Source organism: Tursiops truncatus, chromosome 4 (genome assembly GCF_011762595.2).
Source record: "Tursiops truncatus isolate mTurTru1 chromosome 4, mTurTru1.mat.Y, whole genome shotgun sequence".
Lineage (NCBI taxonomy): Eukaryota > Metazoa > Chordata > Mammalia > Artiodactyla > Delphinidae > Tursiops > Tursiops truncatus.
Genome location: NC_047037.1, coordinates 60,447,786 through 60,463,546, shown reverse-complemented (window position 1 = coordinate 60,463,546; position 15,761 = coordinate 60,447,786). Strand labels below are relative to the sequence as shown.

The 15,761-nt window shown below is 37.3% G+C and overlaps 1 protein-coding gene across 6 annotated transcripts in view; it reads right to left on the bottom strand.

The window, feature by feature from the left end:
• KLHL24 (kelch like family member 24) overlaps positions 1–15,761 on the bottom strand; it is a 39,726-nt gene that overhangs the window by 7,081 nt on the left and 16,884 nt on the right. For 5 of the 6 annotated variants that reach the window (XM_033855534.2, XM_019946289.3, XM_004313434.4 and 2 more), the window contains 4 exons: positions 9,556–9,740; positions 8,278–8,396; positions 4,522–4,710; positions 3,221–3,409 (listed from right to left, as the gene is read on the bottom strand). In XM_033855534.2, the coding sequence (XP_033711425.1) occupies positions 3,221–3,409; positions 4,522–4,710; positions 8,278–8,396; positions 9,556–9,740 (682 nt within the window). The remainder of the gene's footprint in view (positions 1–3,220; positions 3,410–4,521; positions 4,711–8,277; positions 8,397–9,555; positions 9,741–15,761) is intronic. The other variant, XM_019946292.3, reaches the window with a different exon arrangement.

The following is a 15,761-nucleotide window of genomic DNA, read 5'->3' as shown; positions in this document are numbered from 1 at the left end:
GTAGGCAGGACTTCCCTGGTGGCGCAGTGGTTAAGAATCCGCCTGTCACTGTAGGGGATATGGGTTCAAGCCCTGGTCCGGGAGGATCCCACATGCCGGGGAGCAACTAAGCCCGTGCGCCACAACTACTGAGCCTGTGCTCTAGAGCCTGTGAGCCACAACTACTGAGCTCACATGCCACAACTACTGAAGCCCGTGTGCCTAGAGCCTGTGCTCTGCAACAGGAGAAGCCACCACGATGAGAAGCCCGCACACCGCAACAAAGACTGGCCCCTGCTCTCCACAACTAGAGAAAGCCCGAGCACAGCAGTGAAGACCCAATGCAGCCAAAAAAAAATTAAAAAAAAAAAAAATTTTACCGAGCACCAATCAATCAATGCAAGATACATGAGATGAGTTAGAAAACACAGTATCCTTAAGAAGACTGAATTCCAGTATAGAAATGAACATTTATAACTATAAGGAAATTTATCACTTGCATTATAGAGGTGTTAAGTGTAGTGACAGATCAGAAAAACAAGAGATTAATTCTGAACAGGGCAACCTCAGTTTGTTGTAACTGTGAAGTGGTACTTGAAAGATGAGTAGAATTACAAATAGAGAAGGTAGAAAAGGCATTAAAGGCTAAGAGGACAACATGAATCAAGGCAAGAACACATACCATCTGGATAGCAAATGCAAGCAACAGATACTTAATGTAATTTGGGTAAAGGTGAAGAAAGTGAAGCTAAAAGGCAAGAAGAGGTCAGACAACAGGAGACCTAGAATGAAGTGGGAAAACTTTTAGATTTTATTCAGTACATTTCCAGAGAAGAGACATAATTTGATTTGCTGAAAAATAACTGGTGGTAAAATGGGTTAGAAAAGCAAGACATTAGAGAAAGGAACACTACTTAGAAAATACTGTTTTAGTTTAGGTAAGAACTGATGAGAACCTGAACAAAAGCAAGAACCACAGGAATGGAAAAGAATAGGAGAAACTCTTGAGGACGCAGAACTGATACGATGGATTGATTCAATTTAAGAGAAATCAAGAAAAATTTTAAAAATTAAGTTTCTAAGTGTGAAATAATAGAAAATACATATCAGCCTCTGCCCCCAGTTCCTGACACAGAGCTCCTAAATCCCTTGCAATTTCCTGGTTGATGGGAGTGTCTTTTGTTCCAAGGAGGGACTGTTGCTGGGCTCCTAGATGGGGGTTGGTCACCAGAGAAACCAAGCCATAATTAGAAACTTGTAAGTTTCACCCCACCCTCCCTTTTCTGGAGAGGGGAGCAGGGCTGGAAACTGAATTATAACTGATCATGTCTACATGATAAAGTCTCCATAAAAATCCCAAAAGTATAGGATTTGGAGAGCTTCTAGGCTGGTAAATGCATCTATGTCCCAGGAGGGTGGTGTACCTCAAATCCATGAGGACAGAAGGTTCCCTGCTTAGGACCCTTCCAGACCTGGCCTTAGGTACTTCTTTATCTGGCTGTTCATCTATGTCCTTTATAATATACTTTATCATATAACAAACCTGTAAACATAAGTAAGTGTTTTCCTGAGCATTATTACTGAACCCAAGGCGGGGGGGCTGTGGAAACCTTGATTTATAGCTGATTTGTCAGAAGTACTGGTGAAAACCTGAGACTTGTGACTGGCATGTGAAGTGGTGGCAGTCTTGCGGGACTGAGTCCTTAACCTGTGGAACCTGAAGCAAATTTCAGGTCATGTCAGAACTGAATTGAATTGTAAGACACCAGCTGAAGACAGAGATCGGTTGGTGTGGGAATAAACCCACATACCTGGTGTCAGAAGTGCTGTCAGGGAGAAACAGAGTTTTTCCATTCACTAGGTTCTTTGGAAACAGAAGAAGTAAACTTGGGGAAGAAGGTGAATTCTGTTTTAAAGTCTTGGAATGCCACGGAAAACATCAAATAGGCAGTTGGAAATTTGAGTCTGGAGCACAGGAGAGAGGCTTTAATGGAGAATAAGATTTGAAGTCATCAGTACTGAGCAGTAAATGTGATCACTCAGGAACGGAGTATAATCTGGAAAAAGGGCAGGGAAAAGAGGCTCAAGGAATACCCATATTTAAGGGTTGGGTAGAAAAAAACAAGAGAACATGAATGAGACTCAGGAGATTATTAATGACCTTTGGGAGTACAATCTCTCTAGAGTGGTACAGGTAGAGCCAGATTTCCAGCATCAGAGCCATCAAGCATTTTGATGGTGGAAGGAAAGAGGGTAGAGCCACGAAACAAAAGGCCAAGGGAAGGCCTTTATGGGGCAGGGATAAAGGCCATATAAGGGTACAAGTGCAGTGTGGATGAAAGAGACCCAAGTACAGCCATTTTCTTTATAGCAAAAACAACAAATTACCTAGTTTCTAACCGCAGAAGGAAAGAAACCAGTTTGAGAGAATTTCTTCTCTTTCAAAAATGTGCTAGAGAGAGGGATAAGAACTGGAGTAGGAGTCTCAAAAAGGTTAAGGGGAAAAAAACCCAACAGCCCAAGAGCAATACCTACTTTACCATGGGATGGTAAAAAGTAAGTTATTTCAGGGAAGGAAGTCCAAAAGGGAGGGGATACCTGTATGTGTATGGCTGATTCATTCTGTTGTGCAGTGGAGGCTAACACTGCATTGTAAACCAACCATACTCCAATAAAAATTAATTAAAAAATTAAAAACAAAAGTAAGTTATTTCAATAAATTCCTTGGAAGGAGTTCAAAACAAGAATACCATATGCTTTATGTGGAGTTTAAACAATTTTTGAGGGACTTCCCTGGTGGCTCAGTGGTTAAGAAACCGTCTGCCAATGCAGGGGACATGGGTTTGAGCCCTGGTCCATGAAGATCGCACGTGACGCAGAGCAACTAAGCCCGTGCGCCACAACTACTGAGCCTGCACTCTGGAGCCCGCGTGCCACGACTACTAAAGCCTGCGCGCCTAGACCCCGCGCTCCACAACAGGAGAAGCCACCGCAATGAGAAGCCCGCGCACTGCAGCGAAGATTAGCCCCCGCTCTCCGCGCTAGAGAAAGCCCGGTGGGCAGCAACGAAGACCCGACGCAAACAAAAATAAATTTATTTATTAAAAAAAAATTTTTTTTTTTGGAAATAATCCAAGCATACATGAAACACATAAATAGTAAAGTTACTGTATATTCATACTGGTCCTGTACTTGGTCTCTCCTACATTGATTATTCTTTTGGACTGTTTTATGTTATTACCTGTCGGCTGAATGTATTCTGTACATGCATCCAGTAATCTTCAACGGGATCATAACAGTATATTGCCTTGGTCAGTCCACCAGCAACATATATCAGGTTGTTTAAGGATACGGCTGTTATACACCTCTTGGCAATTGGGATAGCTGCACGAAGTAGCCAAGAATTGGTTTCTGGATCATAAGATTGAACCTAATAATATATAGAAGTACTTAATTAAAATTTCTCAACAAAAATGCAAATTTACATAATAAATAGTCTGCCAATATACAGAAACATGATTAAAAATAAAATCCCATTAATTCACAGAATTAAGGGAGGTTGGCTTGAGAGTAAAATATCTGAATTATGAAATTCTCAAAAGAAATACAAATTTATTACTATCAAGCAGAATAGAGTAAGAAACACAGACCGTTTCCAAGATGAATGGCTAGCAGGTTTGCTTTTTTTTTTTCCATTAAAAATAACAGTCTTCAAAAAAAATAAAATAAAATAACAGTCTTATAAATTCTGTTATATAGGATAAGTATGCCTCAATTTGAATATAATTTCTTCACATGTTTAGGGAGTCCTTTCTTCAGAAGAACACCAGCGAACCTCAATTCAGTATACTTTGAATTATCACAAATTCTGAATTAATGAATTCTAAATATGTAACATTTGACATTATATTAAAATTTAATTTAGAAAAAGAATTTATTGATTGACAAAGTTCAGTAAACTATTGCTAAATGAATTAGGCATTAGACACGTTTGCAGAATAAACGGGGTATTTTCTGAGATGTCAGGATGGCACATGTTCTTTTGTCTCACGAATTCAATGAACTGCAGCAGCTTTGAGCCATCCTATATTTACATTAGAGAGGTTTTCTTTTCTTTGTTCTAAGAATATTTTCAAAGTATGCAGAAAATGACCCAGTTGGAAGCAGTACAGTATCTTACCCTTTGCTAATTCACTTCCCAATTGTTTTATGTGAATAATTTTTTGATTTTGTAAACTATACCAGTAAAAAGTTTTAAAATGGTTTATAGTATAATGCTGAGATCAGTTTCATCTCAAAAAAACTGGATCACACTTTTAACAGAAAATTGTTGGATATGTTATGATCTCACTTTATGATCTCACTTTAGTAACTTGAAACTCAATGTTTTCCTCCCTAAGTATAAAGTACCAGACAATTTTTAAAAGCCCCCTCACTCTAAGGGACCAAACTACCTACTTGATAGGCCTTCCATATTTCTCTTCTTGTGTATATCATTGGTAATTTCTATTTAAAAAAAAAAAGAGAGAGAGCATGGCTTACCTTATCAGAACAAGTATTATCATCAGGTCCTCCACCAATCACAAACAATTTGCCTATACAGCTAGTCACGGCAGGAGAACTCACTGCTTCCTTAAGGGGGGCAACTTCAGTCCATCGATTTGAAAAGGAATCATAACATTCTACACTGCTAAGTCTGTTTTGCCCATCATAGCCTCCAACAACATATACCTATATGTAAAATACATGGAGAAATCTTAATTATCAAAAGTTTGAATTTTTAACTAGTTGGCTAAAGAATTAAGGGATGGGGGCTTCCCTGGTGGCACAGTGGTTGAGAGTCCGCCTGCCGATGCAGGGGACACGGGTTCGTGCCCCGGTCCGGGAGGATCCCACATGCCGCGGAGCGGCTGGGCCGGTGAGTCATGGCCGCTGGGCCTGCGCGTCCCGAGCCTGTGCTCCGCAACGGGAGAGGCCCGTGTACCGCAAAAAAAAAAAAAAAAAGGAAAGAATTAAGGGATCTCTCCCCTTTAAAAAGCCCTTGGTAACTGTAATTGCAATATATTTAGCTCAGTTTCTGGACCTTTAAAAAAAATTATCATTCTCTCACCACCACCAAAGAGCCTTTTTAGACATTTTTTTCATAGTAGCCCCCTCCAGTGAAATTTTTAATACCACAGATATATTGTATATCTGTTTATATATTGTATCTGTGCTTTATACACAAAACAGTATGATTTTTTTTTCACCCGCCCAAGAACCAATCTTCATCCCCTTAGGAGCAATATTGCTTGCACTGAGAATTACAGGATTTAGCATAAATGCTCATACTCAGGGATGGTGAAAATACTTGAATATTATAAAGTAATAAAAGCTATGAAACTAAAGTATTAAGTAAGGATTACTAGACTGTGAGATCTTTGAAGGCAGGGCCTATCTTGTTCTTTAATTTAGTCCCTGCAGTACCTAGAAAAGTACCTGATACATTATGAACTCTAGAATGTGTATTTCAAAGGGCTTCCATGTACATTTTCTTTTCACAAATATGAGGAAGGTAGGGCAGATGAACTAATCAACAAGCCATTAATTAAATCAGTTACATGCAGAATAATCCATTAAGCATCACAAGATATACAAGAAACTTTTAACCTATAGAAGCTCTCCTAAAAAAGAAAAAAAAAGCTCTCCTGTTTAACACCTATAATTCTTTTAATGAACAGTCATCATCAACTCTTTTCTGCATCCATATCTAATTAACTATTAAGTTCTACCAAGCGTTCTTTCACAGCATCTCTCACGTCTGTCCCTTCCTTTTGTTTCCCACTGCCACCATCCTTGGGGTCCATATCATTTCACACCTCTCAATCTCCTGGTCTCCACTCTTGTACTCTCTGAACCACAGATTAATCTTCCTAAAACACCTCATCAACTCCTTTTACTACTTTAACAATGAATGCCTAAGGGTCAAGGCCAAATTTTATACATTGTCATTCAAGTGTGTCCACAAATCTCTTTCTGTACTCTTCCAAATTTCCTCAGCAGCTAATGCTATTTCAATCTTGCATTTCTTACATTATGTGAAAATTATCTGTTGGTGGGTTTGTTCTCCCAACACCAGGCAGCCCAGAGAGGTTAAGTAACTTATTCAAGGTCATGCAGCTAGAAGGGGTATGGAAACTGTGGCACAATGTAGTACTTAAAGGTATGGGCTTTGAAATCAGGAGAGGTAGGTCCATCTTTAGCTCTGCCACTGCAAGTAAGACCTTGCTTGGGCAGTTCACCTATCTTCTCTGAGACTCCATCTTAATTTCCTCAATTTAAAAATGTAGACAATAATAGTACCTATCACATAATATAATTTTGAAGATTAAACTTTATTACTATTCCCCTACCTGCATAAACTAAAAATATATGCTGTGCGCCTTAAGATAAAAAGCCTCTAGATTAGGAAAATCTGAGCTTTTACCCCTGCTTTATCACTTTCTGTGCAACCTTGGGCAAATGACTTGATCTCTCTGGATTCAGTTTCTTTGTAAACTAAAGAAGTTACATTAAATATTCTCTAAGATGCCTTCTTGCTCTAAGATTCTATATTCCAAATCATCCTAGGTTTCCTTAACAGAGTGCATTTACAACTTTAAATAACTTTCTGTGTTTGAATTCAGCCTATATTGTAGTTTTTGGGATAACTGTTTTCCATGAATTGAGTACTTGCTGTGTAAGGTAGGAAGGATTCCTTTTATTTCTTGATTTAGTGCTTCCAAGTTTTGGGCACCTTCAAGTCAAATATACTAATATTTGTCAAATAAATTTGTGTTCATCAATCCATATACGATATTTGAGACATCAATCTTTTTCACATGCCTCTGTATGTTCAGACTAAATAATTATAATGTTTTTAGTAAGACCTCATCTCTTTTCAACACCTTAATTATTTTAGCTGCCACTTTCCAGTAATATTTTGTCATCCTTGAGGTATAGCTACCAAAACTGTATATAATATAGTAGGTACTAACAAACCAGTGGTTTTAGAAAATACTCTATTAGTATTTTATTTCCATTACATCTACCTCAGAGTCCTCATTATTTCATTGCTCTTATAGACAGCAGCAACACAGTAGATCAATACCCTTAGGAATTAACAATACCTTTCAAACTGCGCTTTGAGAAGCTCTAGTATTCTATAGTATAGCGATTTCAAGACCTTTCTGTGGGGAGATAGGAGGAGGGAATCAGAACTGATGGGTGGCTGAGTAGGAAGGGTTCCTGGCATTATCTCTGTTCCAACTAGAGCAGTTCTGCTTTCTCACTGGTGGCTCTAAAATGTCTTCAAGAGAGGGCTTAAGAGGCAGCAATCTTTTTAGAAGAGAGTACTAGGGGACCAGACAAATATGTACGTGCAGTATATTCAATATCTTATGATAACCTATAATGGAATATAAGCTGCAAACAAACAAACAACACCCCTAAAACACGAATCACTATGCTGTACACTTGAACACAATATTGTAAATCATCTATACTTCAAAAAAAAATGTGCGAGCAAGTACGCTGCTTTTATTTAGATTGCTCATTAATTTGAAGTGGCTTTGGAGGAGATGATAGAGACAGAGGCAGGGAAGGGCTACAGAGTCCAAGTTAGCCCTTGATACACAGCTGTATTTTTATCTGCTTTATGTAATAGCTTTTTATATTAGATTTAACTTCAAAAAAGTTACTAGTCTACTAGTGATTCAAAAATCGCTAGTCTACAAGTGATTCTCAAGTTCCTAAGGACAGTAAATGGTCCAGAATCAAATTATATGTTTTTCATATTTATTAGCTGCAGCCAATAATAAGTTTGCTTTAAAATATGTTGGTGAGTTTATCTTAACACTTGTTTTGTCCCTACTTGTACAAATAAAAAAGATAAAATAATATCACTCTACATAAATATATCTTGGCCTGAATGCCAAAGTCAGTAAAAGGAAAAAGATTGCTTGGATTAGACATTGGCCTGTTTTTGTACTTGATGTAACTGCTTTATTTTCCAGTGCTTCTCAGTCATTTAGACCGCATTGGTGCCTGAGAAGAGAAATGTGCTGCACTGCTACAAATTCCTAGTTGGGAGAACAAAATATCCATTCAAAAGTACAGTGTCAAATTGTTTATATCTTCAGTTTATGTATTGAGGTTAGAAATGGAAGGAAATACAATCTGAGTTCAAAATACCCAGAGGGTGAGTAAAATCAAGGATTCATCTGTGGTATTCATTCTGGAAACGTAACAGCAATAATAATAAAAAGTGGTTTCTCTTACTTTACCAAGGAGGACAGCCATTTTGTGACGCCATCTGCCTTTATTTAGAGAAGCAACTCTGATCCAAATATTCAACTGTGAGTTATAAATCCAGACATCACGGCCATTGATTCTTCCACCTTTAAATGCAAAACAATGCACACACACTAACATGTGTATCACCAAGGGATCTTTGCCAAAGGCATAGATAATGAAAACATTGAGTTATTCACCCAGTCCGAGAATTTGAGGATTCAGTTCAATAAATGAAACAAGGACCCTCTTAAAACTTAAAATGCAAATGGTTCTACAGAGCAGATTTAACTTTGTCAGTTGTTATCCTGAGAAATAATAACTATATGTCCCAAATAATAAAATGCAGAATATGAATTTACCAAATGTGTAAGACTGTTCATTTAAGAGTCAGACAACAGAAGCACCCAGACAAAAGAGTTACTCTAGAAAGATTTTTAAAAATCACCCGTTTTTTAAAAAGCATACCATTGTACAAAATAAAGTATGCGTTGTTATATTATTCAACGTGTAGTAATATAGTAACCTGCAAAGGTGGTAAAATTAAATTTAACTAACAAATTAATCAACAAACTTAATTAAACTTCAGATTATAGATCCTATAGCTATACTTTGTATATAAGTCTGTCACTTTATTGTCTGTTTGATTTTAGAGGTAACATATCACATATTATAATAAAAGTTCAAGTTAAGAATTTTAAGGAAAATCCTATTTCATAAACGTTGGGGAGAATTTCAGAAAACATGGGTGGATTAGAGATGATTAACTGAGTACTTTTCATTTTGCATACGTTACTGTGTTCCTTAAAACAAAGTAAACAGGTAAAAGTTTTAAAAATTGTACCATATTCTATATGCATTTGAGAGCATTTAAAATACGATATGGCCTATTGTTTAGTGCAGGGAACATAGTCAATATCCTGTGATAAACCAAAATGGAAAAGAATATGAAAAAGAATTTATATATGATAACTGAATCACTTTGTTATACAGTAGATATTAACACAACATTGTAAATCAATAAAATAAATTTAAAAAATATGATATAGTTGAAGGCATTTTCTGGGGAATCTTTTGTAAATCATTCTGCATCATCTTGTGCCTGTTTTTAAGAGCAAAAAGTCATTTTCAGTTTTATTTGTTGTATAATATGATCTGCCTAAGGTGGGCATATCTACTTTCACTGTTTTCTTTTGACACTTATGGTTTAAAATGGCCAAGCTGTGATTAAATTAAAAGTAGCTACTGTAATAATTCTTTATTTACCTGAAACAAGAATGTCATTCCTTAGAGCACAGACCGCATACTCTGATTTGGTAAATTCTGGAAGCTTAGCCAAAGACTTCCACTCTCCTGTCACAGGATCATAGCACTCAGTGTATGGAAGATTAAATCCTCCAACTCGTTCACAGCCTCCAACGACAACTATCACCTCAGAATAGCCAGTTGACCTAAAATAATTATTATAAGAATGCAAAATTAAAATACCCTCAAGATTGTTTAAAACCCTAAAAGCATACCATTGTCATAAAGGAAGTAGAACACTATTATAAAGTGAACTGTTTATTCTCTCAGTATATGCCAACTAATACAGCTTGCTAATTTACTGACTTTGAGAACATTTACAAGGGATTTAGTGATATCATCTTTCCACAGAAAATTTCTATGGGTATTTTTTTCTATGAGTTTTACCTTAAAAGTTATAAAATGGTCCAAAGATCCTACCTAATTCAATTGGAACCCTGGTAATATCAAGGATGACTTTCAAATGCAGTCTTGCAGCAATTCAGATATGCATAACCACACAAGGTAAGATAATGCACTTTTTCTAAGTGTAGGAAAATGGAGCTTTTTCATCAGATTGCTAGTTCTAAAAAAACATTCACAGTACAATCTAAGTACCCTTTAGAGAAGTATATGTACTTGTTCAGACACTAGTTTTAAAAATAAACTTGGGCTTCCCTGATGGCGCAGTGGTTGAGAGTCCGCCTACTGATGCAGGGGACACAGGTTCGTGCCCTGGTCCGGGAAGATCCCACATGCCGTGGAGCGCCTGGGCCCGTGAGCCACGGCCGCTGAGCCTGCGCGTCCAGAGCCTGTGCTCCGCAACGGGAGAGGCCGTAACAGTGAGAGGCCCGCGTACCGCAAAACAAAAATAAATAAATAAACTTTTTTTTGGCTGTACCTCGTGGCTTGCGGGATCTTAGCTCCCCAACGAGGGACTGAACCTGAGCCCTAGGCAGTGAAAGCGCAGAGTCCTAACCACTGGACTGCCAGGGAATTCCCTAAAAGTAATTTTTCTAAAGTTAAGTAAATTAAGGTAATCCAGTTCAAGGTGCTGGGTGGTCACTAAAGATGTTAACAGAGTTTATAACAAAGAATGCTAAAGGAAAAAAGCAAGATGAAAAATTGTACAGAAGGTCTGATCAATACTATGTAAATAATGTGTCTGGAGAGAGCATACCAAAGTGCTAATGATGGTTTTCTCTGGATTGTGTGGCTTCCTCCTTTATATCAACACAAATTTTCAAAACAATAATGAGCATGGGCTACTTTTAGAGTGGAAAAGACAACTTTTAAGAGCACTAAGGGAATCCAAACTTTACGTTAATTACTGGCTTCTTTTACTTTGTAGTTTAAAAAGATACTGACAGGAAAAACTAAAAGCTTATCCAAGACTTTTCTTTTTGTTCATAAGGCTCATGGAAATGAAAAAGTCTTGTAATTGCATTTTATGACTGCTACGATATTAAGTCTCACAAAGAAAAATGCTAACAATGCCTCTTCTCTTACTTAAATGTGGAGGAAAAAAAGACAACATCAGAACACTTATTTGTAGTTTTAGAGTGATGTTTTACAATTACACTAGAAAAAAACAAAGTAAAGCGACATTGGTATGTCCCTTTAACAGAGCTGCTATATTCTAGCTACACTTACAGCTATTTCAACTAACAATCATTCACCTAGTCCATGCCAGGCATACTTTTTCCATTATAAAATCAAAAATATATACTGTAGAAAAGAATTTTGTTCACAGATGCAATAAAAATTACTTTCAGGAACCCAGCAAATTATATTACCCTAACCTAGAATATAGTAAAATATTATCAGAAGGACTCAAATACTATCAATAATATTTACTATTTTCCAAATAATTCCCAAATGAAAATATTAAAAGTAAATAGTGGACAACACCAGACACTTAGTAGTATAACTAATGACTAATTTATCCTTCTTTCCATAGAAGTATTATTTCCTAAAATCTTACTTAAAATACTTCTGAGACAAACCCAGGTGATATTCCTCAAAGTCTTATTTACTGATTGAACAAAACAAAAATTGTTAAATACTGTCACTGGGGTTCAGTCACTCCTAATAGTTTTAATACAAAATGAAGTTAATTATTACATAGAATTTTGTTTTATACTTTCCTTATAGCAGTTTACTTGTTTTATACTTTCCCTTTGCTTGCACTTGCTTGCTTTTTCAAGACTTCTTAGCCCAGTAAACATATATTGTCTGTTTTGCACCTTGGAACAAGAAGAGAAAACAGCACAAAAAGCTAATGGCTAAAACATTTAGTCTCACTAAATAAGGGATTATTTTAGTGTCTATATGTGTAAGTATCTGAAAGGATCAGCAAACTAGTAATTTTGCCTGACTGAAGGTCTTATTTGCGACCAAATGGCTTTTAACTTAATTAGAGACAAATCTGGTGTTCTCATTAGAGACTGTTAACTCAATAAAATAGTTATTTTTATTTCTTGAGCTCAGAAAAATACTTATCTCAGGCAGGAAGATGATTGCCTTAAAGGAAATGAGTTGCTGCAGCTGATAACGGTGACTAGAATAAAAAAGTGGCCAAGATGATAGTATAGGATGAATAAAATTCTGGATACCCATGCAATCTATTTTTTAGGGTGAATGTTACTTTATTAACCCTTTTAAATGAAAATTCTGATTTTCTGCTGTGACAAACTAACAAATATTTGCTGCTTTAGTATTACGTCTCACCATTTGTTCCTATGAAAGTGGGACAAGCAAATTCTCTTTTTTCTACATTGGTAAATATTTTTTAAAAAGCCATCACACTCTTTTATCATAAACTTGAGAAAAGATCAAATTAAAAAGTCACATTCTTTGATTTATGTGAAAGATAAAATAATTATAAATCCACAGAATATTCTAAACCTAATCAGTAAAATGGATAGTAATTACCAGGTTCAGTTAAAAATCTCAAAAGGTGAAATAAAGGACTTGCTAGCTGAAATAACAGACCTACTTATTATCAATGCAAACATGCCAGAGACAGATGAACTGCCAAACTAACTTTCATCAACAAAAAGGGTTCAGGGCTTCCCTGGTGGCGCAGTGGTTGAGAATCTGCCTGCCAATGCAGGGAACACGGGTTCGAGCCCTGGTCTGGGAAAATCCCACATGCCACGGAGCAACCAAGCCCGTGCACCACAGCTACTGAGCCTGCGCGTCTGGAGCCTGTGCTCCGCAACAAGAGAAGGCCGCGACAGTGAGACGCCCGCGCACCGCAACTAGAGAAAGCCCTCGCACAGAAACTAAGACCCAACACAGCCAAAAATAAATAATAAATTCATTTAAAAAAACAAACAGGGTTTCCCTGGTGGCACAATGCTTGAGAGTCCCTCTGCCGATGCAGGGGACACGGGTTCGTGCCCCGGTCCGGGAAGATCCCACATGCCGTGGAGCGGCTGGGCCCATGAGCCATGGCCGCTGAGCCTGCGCGTCTGGAGCCTGTGCTCCGCAACGGGAGAGGCCACAGCAGTGAGAGGCCCCCATACCGCAAAAAAAAAATAAAACAAACAAACAAACAAACAATATCTTAAAAAAAAAGGGGGGGTCAAAAGGTGATCCTGGCTAATAAGAAAAATAACAATATATTTAAAAAACACAAAAGGAAATGTTTCCATATAGTGGGAAGTTGGAAGGGAGAAGGGGGAGGTGTTAGTGACATAGTCTATTTACCATTCCAAGACTCAAAAATACCTGAAAACCAAGCCATCACACCAAAAACTGAACTTAAATAGAGATATGATACTTTAAGCCATAAAGAGAGCAAATGGCTCTCTAGTCTGCAGGATATGACAGTTAATAAACTTAATATATTAACTATATATCAAAAGAGGGGATTGGTCAGCCCTAGAAACAATAAGTAAATGAGTGAACAAATGAATGAAAGAGTAAATAATAATCACAGAGGCAAACATTTTCTGTGCCCATTCAAGTTATTGTCTAAAGGAAAAGAGAAACCTTAGCTAAGCTAACTAGAACATTACTGGGTTTTTGGTAAGAATATTTTATGGTAGGTGAGACTTTCTCAAGCCATACTAGCTGAGAAGACTCTGGTTCTAAAGACCTACTAGATCCCTTTGTTTGGATTCTAAACAACCTTTTTGAAAACTTTGGTTTCTCAACTGGTAACCTGCACATAGTAAGAGAATATGCTGGAAAGGGTGACTTAAAATATCTAGTCTGTTTGACAGTTCCACTTCTTATTGCCAATACATGTATATAAACTAAAAGATAAATGAGTTAATCAGTCTCTCATAATTAACATTAAATCTGCCCCTAACAGTCTGATCTTACTGTATCAAAAAAAAAAAAGTTTCTAAGCCTAGAGGAATCACTGGATTATGGTTCATCAATATAAACGAATATAAATGACCCCTTAAGAGGCTTATGCCAGCCATAAACCTAATGGCTTTCTAAACTTAGTAAGGACAGTTTCAGCTTGTGTGGTAAGGCTTTCCACCTGAAACTGGAACAGACAGAATGGGTTCTATAAAGAAATGGTTGTACTGAAAGATTCAAAATGTTTACTCTTAAAAATAAGCAATTATATAAGAATTTATTATCAGGAGCTGATCACAGATGTGATTATATAGCCACAAAGATGTTCATCTCACTTACTGGTAAAAAATCAGGAAGAGTTCAAATTTGGGTGGGATGGCTATGGTTCACTGTAGATTTCATGTCATGAAAACATGTTTACTGCGGCGAGCCGTTTCTGACCGGCAGAATAACGAGCCGCCACACGCAAGATTCTTCTCGTATCACACTTTATTGGAGCACAGCTTGGTTGAAGAAAGATGGAAGGAAGACCCCGCAATCCTATAGCAGTCTGCTTATATAGGGATTAAGAACATGTGTCGCTCTGTGATTGGCTTTCGCCGATGGTGCGATTTGTGAGCCAGCATCGGATAGGTCGCTACTTTAAAACCTCATTAGTATACTTAGCGCAAGCGCAGTGGCCACAGGAAGGATGACTCAGCTTATTTCAGCTTCCTGCTGCGTAGCAGTTAGCTGACCGCGCCCTACAGTTTACCATCTATTAAATAATAACAGCAAACTATGAAATAGATTACAACTTTGTAAAAGAAATAATAAATTCCTAGAGAATAAAAGGGAAGAATAAAGCCAAATGCCACAGTGCTACCTCTCAGAGATGGGAATATGGATATTATTTTTTATCTACAATTAACATAAATTACTCCACCCCCTCTTTTTGCCTCAAGTTAAGAAAGAAAAAAGGAGAAAACCCATACCTTTCTATTAATAGCCACTACTGGGTTGTCTGCTCTTACATATGGGACAAGCATTTCTGCTATCACTTTTCTGCTACATGATCCTGCTCCCAAGGCCACAGGTAACCGTTCAGAGAAGGCTGTCTAGCTGAATCAGAGATTATCTCTCCACATGAGATGGGAGACATTCAGTCTCTCTGAGTCACTGAACTTGTAATATAGAAACCAAATCCCATGAGTGGTCATATTCAACCAGACTAGTGAGAGAGAATGATGCAGACATGCAGAGAAAAGCAGAGGCAAGCGTGAAGAAGACACAGCTTGGTTTCTGATGGCTTTTCTGTAGCCTGTTCTAGTCTTCTTGGAAGTCCTGTTGAATTTCTGCCCTCAGGTTCTACAAGATAACGACTTCCTGGACCCTTTTAATACATATATCTGCCTTCTATGCTTACAGCTGGTGAGCTGGTTTCAATTACTTGCAATCAGAATTCTGATACACTAGAGTTCAATGAACTGCAGGAAAAAACAACCTACAAATGGTTTTCAAACTCAGGAAAAGAGGCTCAATCTTCCACATTAAAGAAAGGCAAATCAAAATTATGGGATATAAATTTTCACTTTCCAGAGTAGCAAAGATTTACAAAAACTAATAATACACTGTGCTGGGAAAGGAGTGAAGAAATAGGGACTTTCGTATTTTTAGATGAAGTATAAATTGGAAGTCAATTTTTACAATATCTACCAAAATTTAAAATGCACATAACCTCTGACTGAGCAATTCCACTTCTAGTAATTTATGCTATAAATTATCAGACATATGTATAAGAATATTCACTGAGCACTGTTTGCAATGAAAAAAATCTGGAAACAACCCAAATGTCCATCACCAAGAGATGGATTAAATAAATTATGGTA